Source organism: Pseudorasbora parva, chromosome 24, assembly GCF_024679245.1.
Source record: "Pseudorasbora parva isolate DD20220531a chromosome 24, ASM2467924v1, whole genome shotgun sequence".
NCBI lineage: Eukaryota > Metazoa > Chordata > Actinopteri > Cypriniformes > Gobionidae > Pseudorasbora > Pseudorasbora parva.
In genome coordinates this window covers 16,948,388-16,968,737 of record NC_090195.1, presented here as the reverse complement: position 1 = coordinate 16,968,737, position 20,350 = coordinate 16,948,388, and the positions used below count along the sequence as shown (strand labels likewise).

Sequence of the window (20,350 nt, the reverse complement as noted above, 5' to 3'; positions counted from 1 at the left end):
AGATAGGTGGTACATGTCAAAGTAACATCCACATGGCTGGCAGGACCCAAGGTCTCCTAGCAGAACATTGCTCAAATTATCACACTCCCACCGCCAGCTTGTCTTCTTCCCATAGTGCATCCTGGTGCCATGTGTTCCCCAGATAAGCCACGCACACGCACTTGGCTCCCCAAACTGCGATGCACTGTGTATTCTGACACCTTTCTATGAGAACCTGTAATCACTTTTTTGTAACAATTTGAGCAACAGTAGCTCGTCTGTTTGATTGGACCACATGGGCCAGCCTTTGCTCTCCACATGCATCAATGAGTCTTGGCCACCAATGACCCTGTCACCAGTTCACCACTGTTCCTTCTTTGGACCACCTTTGATAGATACTGACAACTACAGACAGGGAACACCCCACAAGAGCTGCAGTTATGAAGATGCTCTGACATCTAGCCATCACAATTTGTCAAATCAAACGGCTTTTGTTGACAAAGTGGACAAAATGTTCACTTGCTTCCTAATATATCCCACCCACTAACAGCTGCCATGATGGAGATAATCAGTGTTATACTTCATCTATCAGTGGTCATAATGTTATGCCTGATCAGTGATCAGTCAAACCTCTGGCAGGCTGAAGAAAGTTGTCTCCACATTTGGTGGAAAGCCACACTTCACCATTTCTTCCAATCCACCCAGATCCAGGATCCTCATTTATGAGCTTGGCAACTTAAGAGTAATAAAAATCTGGATTTTCTTAAAACATTTACTAGTTTTGATCATGACTGAGGTTGATTAATAGATTAGATAGATCCAAAAAATATATATGTATATATACACATTTTTACAGCAGTTTTAATTAGTGTATGTTTTCATCCCGAACATAACGAAAGGGTATAGTGAATTTGAACAATGCACAAGGGTTAAGTGCAATAAGCAGCGGAAAAAAATAATTTAATACTGAGAGGCATCATTATGCGGACGCACTTTGGGTGTGAGCACAAACTTGTAAAAGTATGCACAATACACGCAATCCCATAGCAAAATTCAAGCCCTGTAACACCAGCAATATTCATCTGGAACAAATAAAACGAGTGAGTGAGGGGAGTGTAAGTGTGCCAACTCGGTGTCGGAGAGATCATGAGAAACTAAGCACAGCTGGTATTGTGTATCTATTCTGCGGAAAATGAGTTTTGGAAGTATTTCAGATGTTTCACTATCATTCTATCACTATCCCTCTACATTGTACTTAGTTTATGATTTTAGATGCCTTTTTAAAAGACTACGCTTGAAAAATATATTTTATATATAAATATCAACCCGCCAAAGTGGCTTGTAGTGACTGCCTTAATTCTGCCTTACTAACCAACACGATCATTATTTTTGAGAGAAATAGTAAAGGTGAATGCATATACGAAGGAAGTTAGCAGTTTAGGATAAGAACAATTTCAACCCAAGCGCTCTTTGGTGATGTGAATGCTGACATTACTGTATCATCTGTCCATCATCGTATAAAGCCCACCCTGACTATTTGATTGGTCCGAACAGCTCCTATTTGAGCAAGTCCAGACCGAACTTCCCGAACTCCATTGTTAGGGGCGGGATTAATTCAGCTGGCATCCAGGCTAGAATATTTCTAGGAAATATGTGCAGATGTGTGTGAGTTTAGTTTTTCACAATAGCCTGAGGCTGACCTACAGTTAAGCTCAGCGTAAGAGACTTCCGCATGTTTTCACTGGAGTTACTCCATCCAGTGCTTCCTCCTGGGAAAAGACCTGCCAAGACACTTGACCTTAAGCAACTTACCAGCAGCAACTAGATGACACTTAACTCTCATAAACCGCTCTCATACACACACATACATAAGACATGATTGAAGATGTGTGTAAATTGAAAGGAGATCCAGAGTATATGTTTACATTATAACCTTCGGGGATATATTAATGAATGCATAATGGAAAAAATGCCAAGGTGAAGTAATTGTGATGAGCTGCCAGCAAGGAGAAGGACAACAACTCATTGCTCATAACCATGTATTACAGTTATTTGTAATAACAAGCCACACAATGTTCAGCTATACACTAAGGGTATGAATGCTGTTTTCTCTGGAAGTGTTGAACTGCTCTTACTTAAACTGAGAACTGAGAGCTTACAATGTTCTGTTTGGTGGGAAATGTAGAATTAAGAGTCTGTTGACCTACACTGTCAGAAAAAAAGGTACATTTTTGTCAATGGAGCGTTACCCTAAGGTAAAAAAATTAAAAGGTACTAATATGTACCCTTTAAGGTACCAATATGTACCATTTAGGGGTGAGTAAGGTACAAATATGTACCTTTTCACTTTTCAGATATTTTGATGAGTGATATTTTATTTTTTTAAATTGGAATGCATTTATTAGTTATAAATATTGAATCTGCCATGTATGCTATTTTGCCCTAATTGTTGATTTGTCTTATCTTTTTTTATTTTCTTTTTTTTTCAAAAGAACTGCATAGGATGCTCCCTTTCTGTAGAGACTAGTGAGCTTCTGTAAATGTTAAGTTTTCTGTTGTTTAGCTATTAAAGTGAAGCTCTATGAATTTCATATTGTTGCATGTTCTATGAGATTTGTAGCTAGGGAACTACTCATAAACCCTTGCGATTTGAATAATTTAAATTGTGTTTTAGTTCAAAGCATGGTAACTTGTGGGGATGTGTAAATAATTGCTTATTAGAATTCATAACTGCTTTAGGTTTATTCAGTGCTTTTGTTGAAGTCTGTTCTAAGTAGTCGTGTTTAGTGCTTAATGTTTCCTTGTAGCTTTCTAATGTAGCTTTTGGTGGCTATACCGCTACTTGTTGAGAAAAACTGCTTCTGAGAAAGTGTAATTTAAGTAGTCTCCAACACTGTACTGCTACTGTATGTTAATCAGGCTAATGTTAGCATTTGCTGCTAATGCTAACTGGCATTAGCTTGTTTGCTTTGGTGTTTCTGGGAGGTATTTCTCACCTCGTCATGTAAAGCTGTTGAAAGATCTTGTTGAATTTGCTGAATTTGTTGCATTTTATTGTTGGGTTGTCAGGGCTCATGTTGCTGAAACTACATCTTCTAGAAAGTTCTTTAAGTAAAAATGTACATGAACAATGTACAAAATACATGTACAACTAAAGGCTCATAATGACAACTATGACCACAAAGGTTTCTTAATCGTTCTAATTCTGGGAATAGCGAAGTCCACTCCACAGCTATGACGAAAACATCTAAGGATTAAATGATTGTTTGGAACGCAAATGTTATTGAAAGATGCATTTGGCAACTGTATTGTATCTGACAGCAGCGGCATAACAAACCGTAAGTAAACTATTTCAGAATGCTTTGACTGTGAAGAAAAAAATTGATATAAAATAGTTTTATATGTATAATGTTTTCAAAACACTCGGAGTGTTTGGGGAGCTTTGATTATTTACTATGTTAGCCAATCATAACAGTGGGTGTTTACTGACAAGCTTAAAGCTGCTGCCCATAACTTTTTTTGTTTTCAAGATTTGCAAAAATTATTCAATAAGATTATACAACATGAATCCATTTTCCAAACCGTGTTTTTGTCTTACCCTGAATCATTATGGGACACTCATAATAAGTGTTTTTTGGGACTATTTCAGGAACCACTGCGGAGGAGCACAGTCCCCCGGTGACTCGCCATAGACATTAAACAGAAAGAATTAGCTCTGGCTGCAATGTTCTTCTGTAAGACGCATGCAGTTCTGTTTATTAACTAGAGCACCAAAAGTTATGGACTGCCGCTTTAAAGGAGTCACCCCTTAAAAACGGATCAAAAACCCTTAAAAATTAAGCCCTGACCTGTCAAGGCATGGACTCCACTAGACCCCTGACTGTGTGCTGTGGTATCTGGCACCAAGATGTTAGCAGTAGATCCTTTAAGTCCTCTAAGTTGCGAGGTGAGGCCTCCATGGATCAGACTTGTTTGTTCAGCACATCCCACAGATGCTCGATTGGATTGAGATCTGGGGAATTTGGAAACCAAGTCAACACCTCAAACTCATTGCTGTGCTCTTCAAACCATTCCTGAACCATTTTTGCTTTGTGGCAGGGCACATTACCCAGTGAAAGATGGCACAGCCACCAGGTAATACCATTTCCAATGCTTCCAATACAATGCTTAGGTAGGTGGTACGTGTCAAAGTAACATCCACATGGATGCAGGACCCAAGGTTTCCCAGCAGAACATTGCTCAAAGCATCACACTGCCTCCGCCGGGTTGCCTTTTTCCCATAGTGCATCCTGGTGCCATGTGTTCCCCAGGTAAGCAACACACATGTACCCGGCCATCCACGTGATGTGAACTGCGATGCACTGTGTATTCTGACACCTTTCTATCATAACCAGCATTAACTTTTTAAGCAATTTGAGCTACAGTAACTTGTCTGATTGGGCCACCATCAATGAGCCTCTGCCACCCATGACCCTGTCACTGGTTCACCACTGTTCCTTCTTTGGACCACTTTTTAAAGATACTGACCCCTGCAGACCAGGAACAACCCACAAGAGCTGCAGTTATGGAGATGCCCTGACCCAGTCATCTAGCAATCACAATTTGGCCCTTGTCAGACTTGCTCAAATCTTTACGCTTGCTCATTTTTCCTGTAAGACAGTAAGACAGTAATAACTTGAGTTAGCTGGTTCGCCGGAAATTTACACGATATAAAAAACAAAACTCTGTAGAAAATATACATCAATAATCACTCATTCTTGTAGGTTGTGATTCTGATAAACAAGCTGGTCCGAATAAACTGAGTACTGACTGATCTTTCAAGAGCAAACAGTTTGCGAATCCCGTATTGAGATTGTTTGATCGATTGTGGACATGTTAAGTTATTTGTGGGCGGAAAATGTATAACATATGCGGGCATTATGCAAATGTCTTTTCTAGTGAACCGTGAAAGTCACGCATTGGTATTGAAAATACAAACAACTAGTATAGGCAGTTCAGAGTCGATTCTTTCTTTTGGGAAACAATAACTTTATTTATTGTGTATTTTCGACTTTACAATTTTGCAGAACGTGTATATTCACAAACACTGCATGAAGGGGAATATCCGTAGAAACCATATTAAGGGCACGTTATTATTCTAAGTGATCCTCAATTAACATATTAAAATACTTTTTAAAAAATGTATGTCATGGCATAGAGCTTGAGCGTTTGAAACAGCAGATGACAAAACTGCAGTGCACAACAAACAGAATGATATCGTCCGTTGTTGTGGGCGCTAATAATACAATTATTGTTATAGTTATCATTTCAGTTGTCTTTTTGGTGTTAATTGACTATTAATTAGTTAATTTGAAAAAGCCTGTACACTGTAAAAAAAAAATGTTACAGCCTAAAATTTTCAAGTACAATCAACTTGGATATTTAAGTTATTCCAACTTAAATTATGTTAAAGTGATTTTAAAAATGAGTTGCATCTGGTATAACTTATAAAAAAAGGTTGAACAGTAACTTATTTTGATGAGTTAAAACAGTGTAAAAACACGTTGTCATAACTTATTGAACATATAATTTTTTTACAGTATGGAAGTAGTTATTAAAAATCCACATATTCAGAATATCATATTAATCTTTTTGAAAGTGGCTTTTTAAATGAAAATAGAGATCTCATAAATGTTCCTTAACAGAACAGAAGCATTTCTGCCACACCTGAGTCATTGATTCAGAGCTTTTAGCTGTAGTGTTTTTCTCTAGTGGACTTCAGGGTTATGCCTCATAACGGCGCTCATTCAAAGCATTCGATAACGTAAGCTGGGATATTGCTTCCCTCCTCTTCAGCGGCACCTCTGCAGATGATGGCACTTGTAACAGAAACCCTGCTAACCCCAGACTGTGACACATCCAGCTCAAAGCGACGCAGCAGAGACCCTTCAGCTCAGATGGTCAAGGTTCCTGGTACTTACTGGATATGATTTTTGTGTCCACTGAAAAATAGGCTTTTTCTGAGAGATGTCATTGATGGCAGTGTCTTCCCAGAGGTTATGAGTAATTCATTAAAGGCTGTTTAATGGACGCCCGCTGTGGCCCCAAGTGATTTAGAACCTCAGACTCTCATTCTTGGTAATAGCAGCAGAATGGGATGACTTTACGGCCCATTACTATTCTGCTCCCTTTATATTGCTGCAGGGGTAGATATCAAGGCCAAATATTAAAGTTAGTTATCAGAACAGGGAACGAGCCGCATTTAGAGAGGGTAATCATGGCATTTAGTTTTTTGACAAGAACTTTGTAGCACTTAAAGGAAGTCTCACTAGCACCTGAAGAGACCTATAAAAATGTATAACGGCTCAGTCATGTAATGCTGCATGTACTGTTCAAACTCACTTTGATGAGCCTTTGAAAACAGCTGACATTGTTGCACCTCCAGATCATTAAAATTAAAAGGCTGCATTTTAAGTCCCATGGCAGGTAATGAGTTTGGCTGTCACTTTGTTGCTGATTTGTTTTGTTGAATGTCCTTTTTTAACTGCCTGTCATGCAGAAAAAAAACGTTTGAAACTGTAGCTTGCCACGGTACACATAATTTGAGGGAACTTAAAGGGTTAGTTCACCCAAAAATTAAAATTATCCCACAATTTACTCACCCTTAAGTCATCCTAGAGGTATATAACATTATTATTTCAGACAAATAAAATCTGAGTTATATTAAAAATGTCCTGGCCCTTCAAAGTTTTATAATGGCAGTGAATGGTTATGTCATTTTTGAAGTCCATAAAAGTGCATCTATCCATCATATAGCTGCTCCACGTGGCTTCAGGGGGTTAATAAAGACCTTCTTGCCAAGCGAAGTGACGCGTTTGTGTAAGAAAAATATCCATATTTAAAACTTTATAGACTAAAGTAACTGTATAGTTTCCGGCGGTCGGAGGTATGCGAGTCGACTCGCGTTATCAAAGATCATTTTGTAAAATCAAAATAAGCTTTACAGCCATTGACATTGTTGGGTTGTGTTTGTATTTGTGTTTCTTTGTTGAGGGTGGATTAAATCTGCAGGTAGTGGAAGCTGAAAATTAAGGGTTGGGGACAGACTTCCATCTGTTCGTGTGAATCTTTAAAGGACTTCACGCTGTTCTTCTTAGAACGCCTCAGCGTGAGTTTGTGTAACTGAGAGCGGATGGGCAAAAGCTTGACATTTCGACCATTTGAAAGCTAATGCCACTAACTGTTTCTGGTGAAAGTAATATTGCTTTCCTTTCTTTTATCCAGTCCTATTTTGGATGATGTCATTCATTACTTTCCCAAGAGGAAATCAAGAGACATTCTTTTATTATATACTCTGAAATGTGCTCTTCACGTGCTGTCCTCGGCAACAGTAGTGATTGTCACTCTTGGCTATGAAGGCCTTGAAGCTGGGTCACAGTTTTATAATATACCATAATATGCTGTTTGGCTCTGTGTTTACCATATGATAGATCTAGAATGTCATCCCGACTGAAACCGTGTTACAATCCTATAAGATAAATGACCATGAACTTCTCAGCAGGGTGACGGAGAATAGTTGTCGGTAGGGTGTTTTTACAGAAGATCGGTCAATGTGAATATTTATTGTGATTACTGTGGTTAAAGCGGGGCATTTATAGCTTTGCTGTCAGATTTCAGTTATTACCATAAAGACCTTTGAAGGACAGAATCTATTTAGTGTGTTTTTTCGTTGCAGGTATGAAAGGACAGCTTGTCTCCTTTTTGCACTCTTTCTCTTATACTCCCTCTCCCTCTCGTCAACTAATCTCTCTCTCTCTCTCTCTCTCTCTCTCTCTCTCTCTCTCTCTCTCTCTCTCTCTCGTTCTCTCTCTCTCTCTCTCTCTCTCTCTCTCTCTCTCTCTCTCTCTCTCTCTCTCTCTCTCTCTCTGTCTCTTTCTTTCTTTCTTTCTCTACTTTCTTTTATTTTTTCTTTAGCTTTTCCCTCAACCTCTCTGTGTCTCAAAGAAGAGAATAAAGATTGTCCGAGAGAAAGTGAGTCCTCAACAGGAAGCATGGCTTGCTGGACTAGGGCCAGGGAGAGAGACTCTTGGGTCAGTGCATTATTCAGCTTATCCCATGATTTATTAGAAATAATAATAATTATTATCAGTTACTAAGAGGTCATTGCAACATTTGACATCCAATGCAGATATAAAGATCAAGAGAATTCTAAATCGTTACATACAGTCACATGACAAAGAGTAATTATTAGGAATAATAAATGACATTCTAAATATTTATTTTCATAATTTAAAAATAATTTGTATTATTGTGGTATTTCTTAATTTTTTTAAACAAATTGTTTTCTGCAATGGACTATTTTTCTTAGCGGTATAAAATAAATTAATAATGAAATATTGATTTATTGAGTTATTTTAAATAAAAATATTTTTAACTGAAATGTTTATTTAATTATTTATTTAATTATCTGTTTTACTTAGTTAGTTAAACTAATAATAAAATAATCTGTTTTTTTTTACTCAAATATTTATTTATTTGTGGTATAATAAGACAAAATGTGCATTTAGCTGGTTTATATTACCTTCAGGCAGCTTTTAGCTACATGCATAAAATAATACACATATAAAATAATATTGTATTTATTTTATTTTTTTACTCAAATCAGTATTTATTAATTTGTTTGAAAAGTAATAAGACATCATTTATGTCAGCTGGTTTATATTCCTTCCAGGCAGCCTTTAGCATTATACATTAATACAATAGTAATAAAATTATAAGAACAAAATCAATTCCAATCCATATTTATTTATTTAGCAAGTACCTGTGTAATAAGTCATAATGTACAGTCAGCTGTTTTATATTTTCTTCAGGCAATGCAAGACCCTTCTGCATCATATTGTCAATGGAATGTACATTTATTTTTTTCCTGACACATATAAAGATATGTTGCTAAAAATAAAATGTATCATTTTATCTACTGGGAAGGTAAAAATCTGTGACTGGGCCAGGGAGAATTATTTATTTTTTTATTGTTGAGCCCTGCCTCACACACATACATTTACACAAATACAACATTTGTGCACATGACAAGAAGCTCATTCTCTCACTGCTCTAGTCGCTATGCACAGCAGTTCATCTGTCACCCCTTCTAGAGCAGAAAACATGGAGATTGTAGGTTGGAAGTCATGAAGCTCATTCGTGTGGAATAATGGGTCTCGGATACCTCTACTCCATCTCGGGCAGATCGACCTGCATCAGGGACTGACCGCAGAGAGGAAAACCATGCAAACATTAGCTATTCCTGTGTAGACAGGGGTGCATGGCTAGAAACATTAGTATAGATGTACGAGGAAATTGAGACACATGGGAGACGTCTCTGAATGTGTGCTAGCTCGCACGTATGAAATGAGAGAGTGTTGGGGAGGAAATAGAAGCAAAGGCCGTTTACGCAAGAGGATTTATATTCCCCGCGCAGATGGACACACGAGCAGCTATTCTCACGGCATGCTGTGCTGATGTTTTACCAAGACAAAAAACACTGTTTTTGTTGGTGGCACCGGAGATTTGCAGTATCTCCATGGTGAGAGTGAGAGATGTAATACTGTGATGTATTATGAGTAAAGCTGTTTCAGCGGATTTACCATACAAGTGCTTGATCATGTCTTATCCAGTCTTATGTTTGTGCAACTTAATGGGATCATGATCAAATTATTTTTTGTTTCCTGAGGTGCACTTGTAATGTTAATAGGATTTTTACAAGATTGTCACAATTTAAACCCTGATTTTAGCCCTCTGATTTTGAAGGGGTGTGTCTGCTGTGCCACTGCCGTGATTGGCTAACATCATTGCATTTGAAATAAGTATTACGTGTGGAACTCTCTCGGAGACTTTTAATACTTTTTTTTACTATTACATCTATTAACGAATCATGAAATGTGCTGATTATAGCATTATATTTAGATCTTTTTGAGATGACATTTAAGGTTGCAGTGATTAGTATCGAGCAGTTGATCACGTGAATGCTGTGATCTTATCATTGCAACTCCATATTTGCACTCTCACGAATGTGTTCACCATAAAAAACATTGCTAACACAATGTAAATACATTAAGAGCAAGTATCCAGATAAACTTGTGCTGTGTGATTGACAGCTTCAGCAATTGTAAAGGGAGCAACAATGCAAATTTTTACCTTCAGTATTATAGTAGGCTAATAGGCTACAACTGACTCCTATAGTTTACAGTGTTAGTTAAGAGATTTATTTTCCTTGTGAAAATTTGCCATGTATTGTACCTGATATATATCCAAAATAATTGATATTGAATCAAATCCGAATCGAATTGCAAGCTTGTGAATCGTAATCGAATTGAATTGTGAAATTGTTGTCAATACCCTTGCCCAGCCCTAATTTTTAATTCAGGTTTGATTTATTTCTGTTTAATATATTTTAATTGTCATTTTAATTTTGCCCCTTAACTGCCACCCATTTTTGAGAATAGACATGAAAATGCACTATACAAAATTAAATGGCTGTAATTCAAGAATGCATTGGAGATCAGTTTGGTCGTATTTTAAAGAAAATACTTGGCAGATTATTGCTGAAGTGAAAGCAATTTGAAATATGAAAGTATGAAAAAGTTATGGAAGTTTAAATGAACTGTAAATTAAAAATATTGTACTAAATATTTATTATTTTATATAAAATATATATTTTTAAAAAATTGACTCTAAAATTACTATAAAATCAAAGTCATATGTCTAACCAAGTTGTGTTCCAAATTTAAAGTTGATATCACACAAATTTGAGACTCTGACCTTTCCGACGATATGTTTTATCAAGATTAGAAAATATTTAAATTATAAAGTAGTTAAAATACATTTTGTAATATGAAACATGACACCGCCCACTAGGGGAATGAACCTGCTCGAAGAAATTTGAGTGCCGTTTCCATGGTAATGCAACGTCCGATTTCAAAACGGTTTTCACAGGATGAATTTTGAGTTCGTAAGCTATCGGAAGTTCGTAATTTATGATGATTACTAAAGTGTAGGATACGAAAAAAGGGCCATCCAAAAAAGAGCGCCAAGCGTCCCACCAATGGACCATGACAGTTAAGGGGTTAATGTCACTGTTAGATTTAGGTTTCTTTTTTCAATGTCTTTATTATTTTAAAACTATAATTCATTTTCAGCCATTTTGTTTATACAATATTATTTTAGTTAGTTTTGATGGTAATTTAGTTCCTCTTAATTTTTTTTCTTAACAATAATTAAGAATAACTGTAATAAGTTAAAATTTTCTTTTGTTGAATCACGATGGAAATTGGGAAAAGTACCCATTCAGTCAGAGAAAACTGTTTTAAATCATTTTATCTGAAATCATAACCTCCCCACCCAGGGCGATTAATAAGAACAAATGAGCTGCTCTGGCTCGCGAGGTCACATGGGAAAGCGAACAAGGATTATTAAGTGAACACGTGTTAGTGATACAATGCCATTGTTTGGGCCAAGTAGCTCAGAGATTTTGGTCAATTCCACTTGCTTGCCTGGGTGTAGATGGGTCAAAACAGGACAAATACCAGTTATAACTGACAAAATATCAAAGGAATTTTTATTTCTCAGTTCATGACCCCTTTAAAGAGGACCTATCATGCTTGACATTTTCAACTTTCTGTAGTATGTAATGTTGCTGTTTGAGCATGAAAAAGGTCTGCAAAAAATCCACTCAAAAGAGAGTTATTCTCTATACCACTAAGCACTGATTTTGAACCCCCTGAAACACCTTGATTGTAGTCTTTAGTTTTTTGGGGGGGCTGGTTCAGTTAGTTATTAGTGTGGTGAAACAGTTATGGTAAGGCCTGAAACATTTCCGAAAAAATTCTCAAATCAGTTGACCAATCACAACATGCTGGTCCAGCTGACCAATCTGAGCACATTGCGCTTTTAGGAAGGAGAGGCTAGAGAGATTAGAGCGTTACTAAGAGACTAGTTACTAAGGGAAATTGCCTCAAAAAGAGAGGTGCTGCAACAATGTAAAATATGTAAATAAATAATGTTTTTTTCATCAAGGTTAAATTGTTAGAACTACAAATAATGCCTCCAATTATGTGCCTTTTTGACGCGGAACCAAATACAGATATTTGTTTGTGAACTCTCTTGATTTGGGCTTATAAGCAACCAACTTTTGAATGGCAACCACTAAAAATTTCTTTCGAAAATATAAAAGGCTAGTTTATAAGGTCACCACTAGAATTTAGACTTACGATGGACAAGACGACACAGTGTGCTGTTACGCTCTCTGGCTTTCATTTTCTGATGTGTCCTCTAAAAATAGTCCTTTTTTGTCAATACAGGCCAAAACAAGCCAACTTCATTGATTTCAGTGTTTTGTCGGCTGAGAAAAGCTGAGGGAGGAGATAACAGCAAGGTTGGCCTTTGATACTTTATAGTGCAATCTGACCAACAGGTCCCGTTGAGACCGAGCGGGCACATGCAGGCCGTGGAGTGTTTTTAAGTGGGTCATTTGAAGGTTTTCTTTTAGGGTCATGGATATAAAAGGCTGGTTCTAATCTCTGTTTCTGGCTTGACGGTGGAAACTTTTTGTCTCTGACTCTTTTCAGTACAGTCAGTGCTCCCTAAAACACAACCCATACTTTGGGAATTGAGAAGCCGATTAAACACGTTTTCATGGATCAAATTATGCTGATGGGTTTATAGGATTTTGGAGGTAAAGCAGGTTTGCCATAATCACCCTACAGCTGGTTGACTTTCCAGGTCATCCTTTAAAAATGACAAATGAAATTCAATATTTTCTAATAAATTATCAAACTGCTGCGTATTCTTCACTCCAGGCTGCTCATGGAGATGCTAATCAAACTGTCATAATATATATGAAAATTTATGGAGTGCAGATCAAAGTCAAACCCAGGAAAGGGGATTGTTTTGTAATTAGTCTCCTTCCTTTAGATTTTAATTAAAAACAGCTCAATGCCAAACTCTTTGGAAATCACTATCTGCATAATGCATTTGAAAATGCATGCTCACTTACACACATTTATTGGGATATTTTATTTATTTATTATTTATGTTGTTAAAGGTGCCCTAGAATGAAAAATTTAATTGACCTTGCCATGGTGAAATAATAAGAGTTCAGTACATGGACATCACATACTGTGAGTCTCAAACACCATTGCCTCCTACTTCTTATGTAAAACTTGTGAATCCAAAACACCACAGAAAAAAAAGTGCTTCACAACATAAACCCAACCATGACGCAAGCGTTGGGGATCATTTATATGCACACCCCCAACATTTGCATCTGTCCAAACATGTGCATTGAAATGGGAGCGAATCATCAAAACAAGCTGCTCGCATGGACACACTTCATGTTCCAGGCTGTGCAGGAGACTTTTCTACCCTTCCCACAGATAAAAAATGTCAACAGTCATGGTTGATGTTTATAATCCGATACCACAACAATTTAATTCAAGATCGTTTGTTTGTTCGGCCCATTTCAAGAAAGCTTTACTCAGCGTCTTAAACTGAAGAAAGTGGCAATAACAACTGTATTCCTGCAAGCAGTAAGTAGTGATTTATCCACTTATTGACTGTTTAAACCATTTCTGATTAAATTGAAAGTTTCTTAGAGAGACAGTATTGTCTAGATAACACAAGATGCTAGTACAGTAACAATAGGAAACTCCAAGTACCACACAAAACTAAATAGTGTGTCTAATGACAAAGGGTAATATTATTTTGTATTACAAAATACAACCGTAGATACTTTGCTTAGATCGTTCACTCGATCCTTCTAACGTCACCTTTTCCACCATATAAGTTAAAACGATAGTCATTTGACCTGGCTATTCATTTTGTAAAAATATAAGTTATATATTTATATTATTGAGAACTGAAGTATGGTGTTTCCTATGATGTTTTTGCCTTTTTTATTTCAGATTAGGCTAGATCACAGTCACTGTGTAACGTTTGCCTACATTGTGACTAACGTTATATAAACATGCAATATCGTTGACGAAAAAAGGCAAATCTAAAATGTAGGCTGAATGACACATTTTAAGCAGAACATCTCAAATGGAGATTGATAAAATGCAGCTTACTTGTTTATTGGTGTTTTCAGATCATCCACCCGCGAGAGAGAGCTTGCGTGCATATGGTTGCCAGATTGGACATGTTTAGGTAAAACACCGGATAGCATACGTTTTTTTTCACAGAAAAGCTCTGTTTGGGGGATTTAATTCCTGAAATCTGGCAACCATACGAACGCAAGCTCTTTCTCGTGCTTGGATGATCTGAAAACACCAATAAACAAGTAAGCTGCATTTTATCAATCTCCATTTGAGATGTTTTGCTTAAAGTTTCATTTAGTAGGTCTGTGTTCTGTCAGGACAGTCAGGACTCACGAGCTGAACAACTGAACTGCTGTGAGCGGCTGATATAAACCAATCAGAGCAGAGCTCAACGTTAATATTCATGACCCTTCCAAATAAGGAAAAACAGAGCATTACATCCTAGGGACAATTTATAGGGTTGTAAATGGACCTGTAAAACTGTATCTGGACAATTTTTGCCCTTAAATAAGCCACATACCCTCTATGTAGATATCAGAGAACAATTTAACACATTGTTTCAAATCATTCTAGGGTAACTTTAAATGTTTAATGTTTAAACATTTTTAATAGGGCTGGGTTAAAAATATTGATGTCTCGATTTTAATCGATTCTCATTTTATGAACTGTATAGATTCTTAAAGGTGCACTATGTAGTATTTTTGCCGTAAAATACCCCAAAACCACCAGGCCAGTGTAATATATTTTGTTCAGTTGAGTTCTTATAATATCCCAAATGTTTCCAACTATTTGTAAATTGTGAAAAAAATGCTATTTTAACCAAGGAACCGGGACGTCTGATTGAGTCGCCTGTCAATTGTGTCATATCTGCGTTACCTTCAGGTTCCGATTTTATTTGGCAGAAGTGCTTTACTCTTAGCAGTGTGAACAAGTGTCACAGCAGCCGCTGAGCGAACGCACAGAGTAACGTCACAATCAACATACTTAAATGTGTCGATTATGATAAACAGAACTGCGTTACCTCATACTCATGACCGGAAAAGCGGAAATGGTCCCGTGACTGTGTCCCGTAATAATAAAAGTCCCGCTGTTACAGCCATATATTGCGCAACAATCTCTCCAGTGGCCTTGCTCAGCTCTTCAACACTCGGTACTACAGTAATGTTAATAACCGCATCCATCAACATGAGTCCTAACCCGATTATTTTCCACCGGCTGTGAGGTGAAGACCACATGTCCCAGGATTCTGCGCACAAACCTGGCTTCATCAAACGCCTTTGTTTTGAATAGGCGCCCTCTAGCGGACGGAAAAATTACATAGTGCACCTTTAAATCCCAAGAATTGATTAGTCATCCTGTTTTCAGTTGATCAATGAATGGAACATTGTAGCGCCTCCTATAGTTTACAGCATTAGTTAAGAGATTTATTTTCCTTGTGAAAATGTGCCATGTATTGTACCAAAAATCCTGAATAATCTAATGAAATATGAATCGAATCGAATTACAAGCTTGTGAATCGGAATCGAATTTTGAAATGTGTTAATACTCAGCCCTAAGTTTTAATTGAGGTTTGATTTATTTCTCTTTAATGTATTTTTATTATTAATATTTATTATTATTTTATATATTATGTTATAACACCTTAAAAATTTTACTTTTATTGAATCATGAAGAAAATTGGCAAAAGTACCCATTCAGTCAGAGAAAACTGTTTTAAATCATTTTATCTGAAATCATAACCTCCCCACCCAGGGCGATTAATAAGAACAAATGAGCTACTCTGGCTCACGAGGTCACATGGGAAAGCGAACAAGGATTATTAAGTGAACATGTGTTGGTGATACAATGCCATTGTTTGGGCCAAGTAGCTCAGAGATTTTGGTCAATTCCACTTGCTTGCCTGGGTGTAGATGGGTCAAAACAGGACAAATACCAGTTATAACTGACAAAATAAACTAACCGAAATTACATGTCATTATTTTGTGGCACATCAAATCCAGGGGGAAGGTGTCGCAGATGCAATTACTTACGCACAAATGGTCTTCCCACTGCACAAAAAGCTTCTTTTGAGGTCTTGAAAGATGTCAGGTCTCTTAATGGAACAATGCCTGACAAAGCGTCCTGCTCTGCATTCTCATTTGCATATCAGAATGACTGTGAGCAGGGAAAGAGCTTCAATTCCATCAAAAATCATCTGACAGGTTTTGTTCAGATCAGGAAAGAGCAGACTCTCTCTCACACTCTCGCAGTGCGGTGACTCATTCAGACTGGGCTAAATGCAATCCCACATTATGCTCACTGTTAAGGTAAAGTGAGCATGACTCAGCAGGTTTTAAAGCACACCATAACTCTGATTGTTAGAGCGTCTGGGTAGCGGGTAGAGCTTTTTAATATTAAGCTGTCAAACGGATAGCAGGGCGAATCCCCAGCAAGAATGACTTCAGAGGGACTCGTGCTTGTAGGAGTCCCAGAAGTGTCTTTTCCCATTTCACTAATGTGCTCCTTAGCCCTGTGAGACACAACATCGTTGCTGTGAATTTTAATGATGCTTTTAAGGGTTGGGAAATGTGTAAAGAGGGAAAAAAAACACACTATCTGAGATGCTGTGAGACAGGATATAAAAAAAACACAATGATGTCAAAAGGCAGTAGAGAAATCTGAGCCTGGGGCTGAAGAAAATCCTTTGAAATTACAAATATGTGCCGGTTTGCGCTTCTGTGTGCGTAAGCTTTGGAGGTGTGAGTGGTTTTGTGAGTTTAAAGAAACGGAACAGAGCTCCTTTTATCTGGTTCAAGACATTTAAAACAATCACTGGAGTCCTCCTTTCATAAAAGAGCTTTGAATGACATTGACAGCACTTTCCAGAGTAAATACTCAACTCTTGGAGCTGCTTTACAGTGCTTTAGATTTGGAAAGGTTCAGTACACATCCATCTGTTAATCATGTTAACAATTCAATTCATTGTGACGTCATCACTTGGAAGTAACTAGGTGGTTTAGCCAAAAGAATCCATCTCATGCGTCAGTCACTAGCTGTGTCTTGCACACTTAGTACTTGCCGATAGCGAGTACCGTTACCTGTGGAAGCTTGTTTCCGCCACAGAATAAAACATTTTAAACGATAATTGCAACTTTTTATCTCAAAGTTGTGAGTTTCCATCTCACAATTTTGACTTTTTTCAGAATCAGGAGTTATAAAGTTAGAATTGTGTGATATAAAATCAGAATTGCGAGATATAGTCAGAATTGTGAGATATTAACTTGCAATTCTGAGAAAAAAAAGTCAGAATTTACCCTCAGAATTGGACTTTATAACTTATAATTCTGACTTAGAATTGAGTTTTGCTATTGGCTATTATTTTGCTTATGCATGTCTTTTAAACAACTTGCTAGCTAATGTAACCTTATATGTCGTGTCTCCTATCAAATTAATGCTCACTTCACAACTTACACTCCTTATAGGAAGTATGTCACTTCCTTATAGGAAGCAGTGTGTGTTTGTTGCATTAATTGGAGTATATATGGGCACAGGCCCGTTGAATCTTGCTTGAAACAAAGAGCCATAAATCTCCCACACAGGAATTTCCCGCTGGGAAATCCCAACATTCCCATTGGGCAACTCGACCATCGAGGGTGGGATTTCTCTAAGACTCTTGAGAGAGATACTCCAGATTCTCTCTTCTCTTCTCCCTCACACCTATGACACGCACTGTGCCTGAAAATCAGCTACACAGAATAGAAATATGTACAGGTTTCCAGCCTCAGCAGCAGGGCTAAGAATTGGGAGTTTATGTCTCACAATTCTGACTATATCAATTAATTCTGACTTTGACACACAATTCTGACTTTATATCTTGCAATTCTGACTTTATATCAGTTGATTCTGACTTTGACACAATTCTGAGTTTAGAACTCGCAATTCAGACTTTATATTACACAATTCTGACTTTACATTTTGCAATTCAGACTTTTTATTACACAATTCTGACTTTACATTTTGCAATTCAGACTTTATATTACACAATTCTGACTTTACATTTTGCAATTCAGACTTTTTATTACACAATTCAGACTTTTTATTACACAATTCTGACTTTGTTACACGATTCAGACTTTATATTACGCAATTGTGAGAAAAAAATCACTTTTACCTTTTATTTTTTATTCTGTGTCAAGCTTCAATAGTTTTCAGTATTGATAATAATAAGACGTTTCTTGAGCACCAAACCAGCATATTATGTATATTGCATATTGTTTAAAAGATTGTGTGACACTGAAGTCGGAAGTAATGGCTGATGAAAATTAAGCTTTTAAAAGAATAAATTGCATTTGTAATTATATTAAAATAGATAAAATATTAAAATATTAAAATTGAATAATGTAATTTGTATCAAATAAATGCAGTCTTGGTAAGCGTTGGAGACGTCCTTCAAAAACATTAAGAAGAGCGGTAGAGTGCCCAAACCACCTACAACAACACTGTATTTTCGAAACGAAATCTAGTTCGTTTTCTTCACCTTGATTTATGTGTGAAATTTCTGTACCATCTTTTCAAAAGGTCTTGCTTCCACCACCAAAGTGTAAAAGACAAACTTATTTTACTTTTTGTCACATTTATTCCTGTACACATTTTCCTTCTCATAAGAAATGTTTTATTAGTCATTTTAAATAACCGCTGAGTGCAGGATGATAGCCATTATGAAATCCAAATATCAGACAAAATCTATGTTTGTTACTGGGTGAATTAGACTAATTCTTTGTTTTCACTTTAAAACACCATGAATGTATAACCTTGGCACAGCCTGCGCTCTTCAGACGGTGCTTTATGTCAAAAGAACTGAATCATTTTCATTTCTCTGCATGAATTCATGCTGCGTTGCATTTTCTAGCTTTTATTGTTTTAAATTGAGGTTCTTTATGATTGGTGTTGCTGAGATGCCACGTCAGCACCTCTGTTTTGGAGGAAATGATGTAACTACGTGGGTCCAAACTGTCATATTCCTATGGGAAATGCAGACAGCAGAGCCTTTCTCATGTGAAGGTTGAATTAGCATTGTGTCGTCGCCTCAGCCTTGTAACCTTCCTCCAATGAAGCCATAAACATTTAATAGAAGTGCTATCAATGCCCACCAGATGGTTCGTACAGCAGCACAGCTCACCTCACACGATAAGCACAGAGCAAGACGAGTTTTTGGGGCATAAAAGTGCCGTTTTTGCTTCAAAATTATCGACAGTGACTCAGCCCCAAGGCTATAGCGTGTTTTCGACTCGGTTCCTCTCTGGGACTCTGTGTAATTTGCTTTGTAAATATTGGGTACTTAAGCGAAGTACATTGGTTCTGGAAATGCAATTACTGCATGCAAACATCTTCATTGTTATCAAAAACAGCGAAGCATTCATTTCTGCTCCTGCCGCAACATCAGATATCGATCGTAATCGAGCTGAGGAGATTGCTAATGAAGTTTCCTGGATGCTCTGAGGATCAGCTTTGTGTTGAAGCCTTAGTCATGCTAATATTAAGGCGGAATGGTAAAGATCCAGTTGGATGCAAACATTTGTTCTCCCTGTTGGTTCCTTTGACAAAATAAGCAACAATAGCAAACTTATTATTAAAGGCTTAGGGGTGTTTGCTAAGGTTATTATCACTATTATTGCTCAGTCTTATAGTTAAAGATTTGAAACCTAACTTTACCTGCACTGCACAGTTTGTGCGACAGATATGAATGATACTTTAAGTGATAGGGCTTGTTGAGGTGTGATATTACTTTTCTAGCTGATCAAACTTGCACTTTTGTGGATGATACAAAAAAGCTTGTACAAAAAAGCTTACAGACTTGAAGGCGGAAGATACATTAAGAATAATACAAAATATTTCTTGAGCCGCAAATGAGCATATTATTAGTAATGACGCTGAAAATTCCGCTTTAAAATAACAGGAATACATTTTAAAAATATATTCAAATAGGAAACGGTTATTTTAAATTTTAATATTTCACAATATCACTGTATTTTTTTATTAAATAAATGCAGTGAGCATAAGATACTTTTTTTTGAAAAACATTTAAAAAAATGTAAATACAGTGAGGAAAATAAGTATTTGAACATCCTGCTATTTTGCAAGTTCTCACACTTAGAAATCATGGAGGGGTCTGAAATTGTCACTGTAGGTGCATGTGAGAGACATAATCTAAAAAAATAATTATAATCCAAAAATCAATATGTATGATTTATTTAACTATTTATTTGTATGATACAGCTGCAAATAAGTATTTGAACACCTGTCTATCAGCTAGAAGTCTGACCCTC

At 36.9% G+C, this 20,350-nt stretch overlaps 1 protein-coding gene across 2 annotated transcripts in view; it reads left to right on the top strand.

The window, feature by feature from the left end:
- Positions 1-20,350, top strand: part of tpk1 (thiamin pyrophosphokinase 1) — an 85,558-nt gene that overhangs the window by 59,001 nt on the left and 6,207 nt on the right. The window contains exon 8 of one of the 2 annotated variants that reach the window (XM_067435330.1): positions 7,933-8,129. The exons of the other annotated variant lie outside the window; for it this stretch is intronic. Coding sequence (XP_067291431.1) covers positions 7,933-8,114 — 182 coding nt within the window. The 3' untranslated portion in view covers positions 8,115-8,129. Of the gene's footprint in view, positions 1-7,932; positions 8,130-20,350 lie in introns of those variants that run through there. 2 annotated transcript variants of the gene reach the window in all.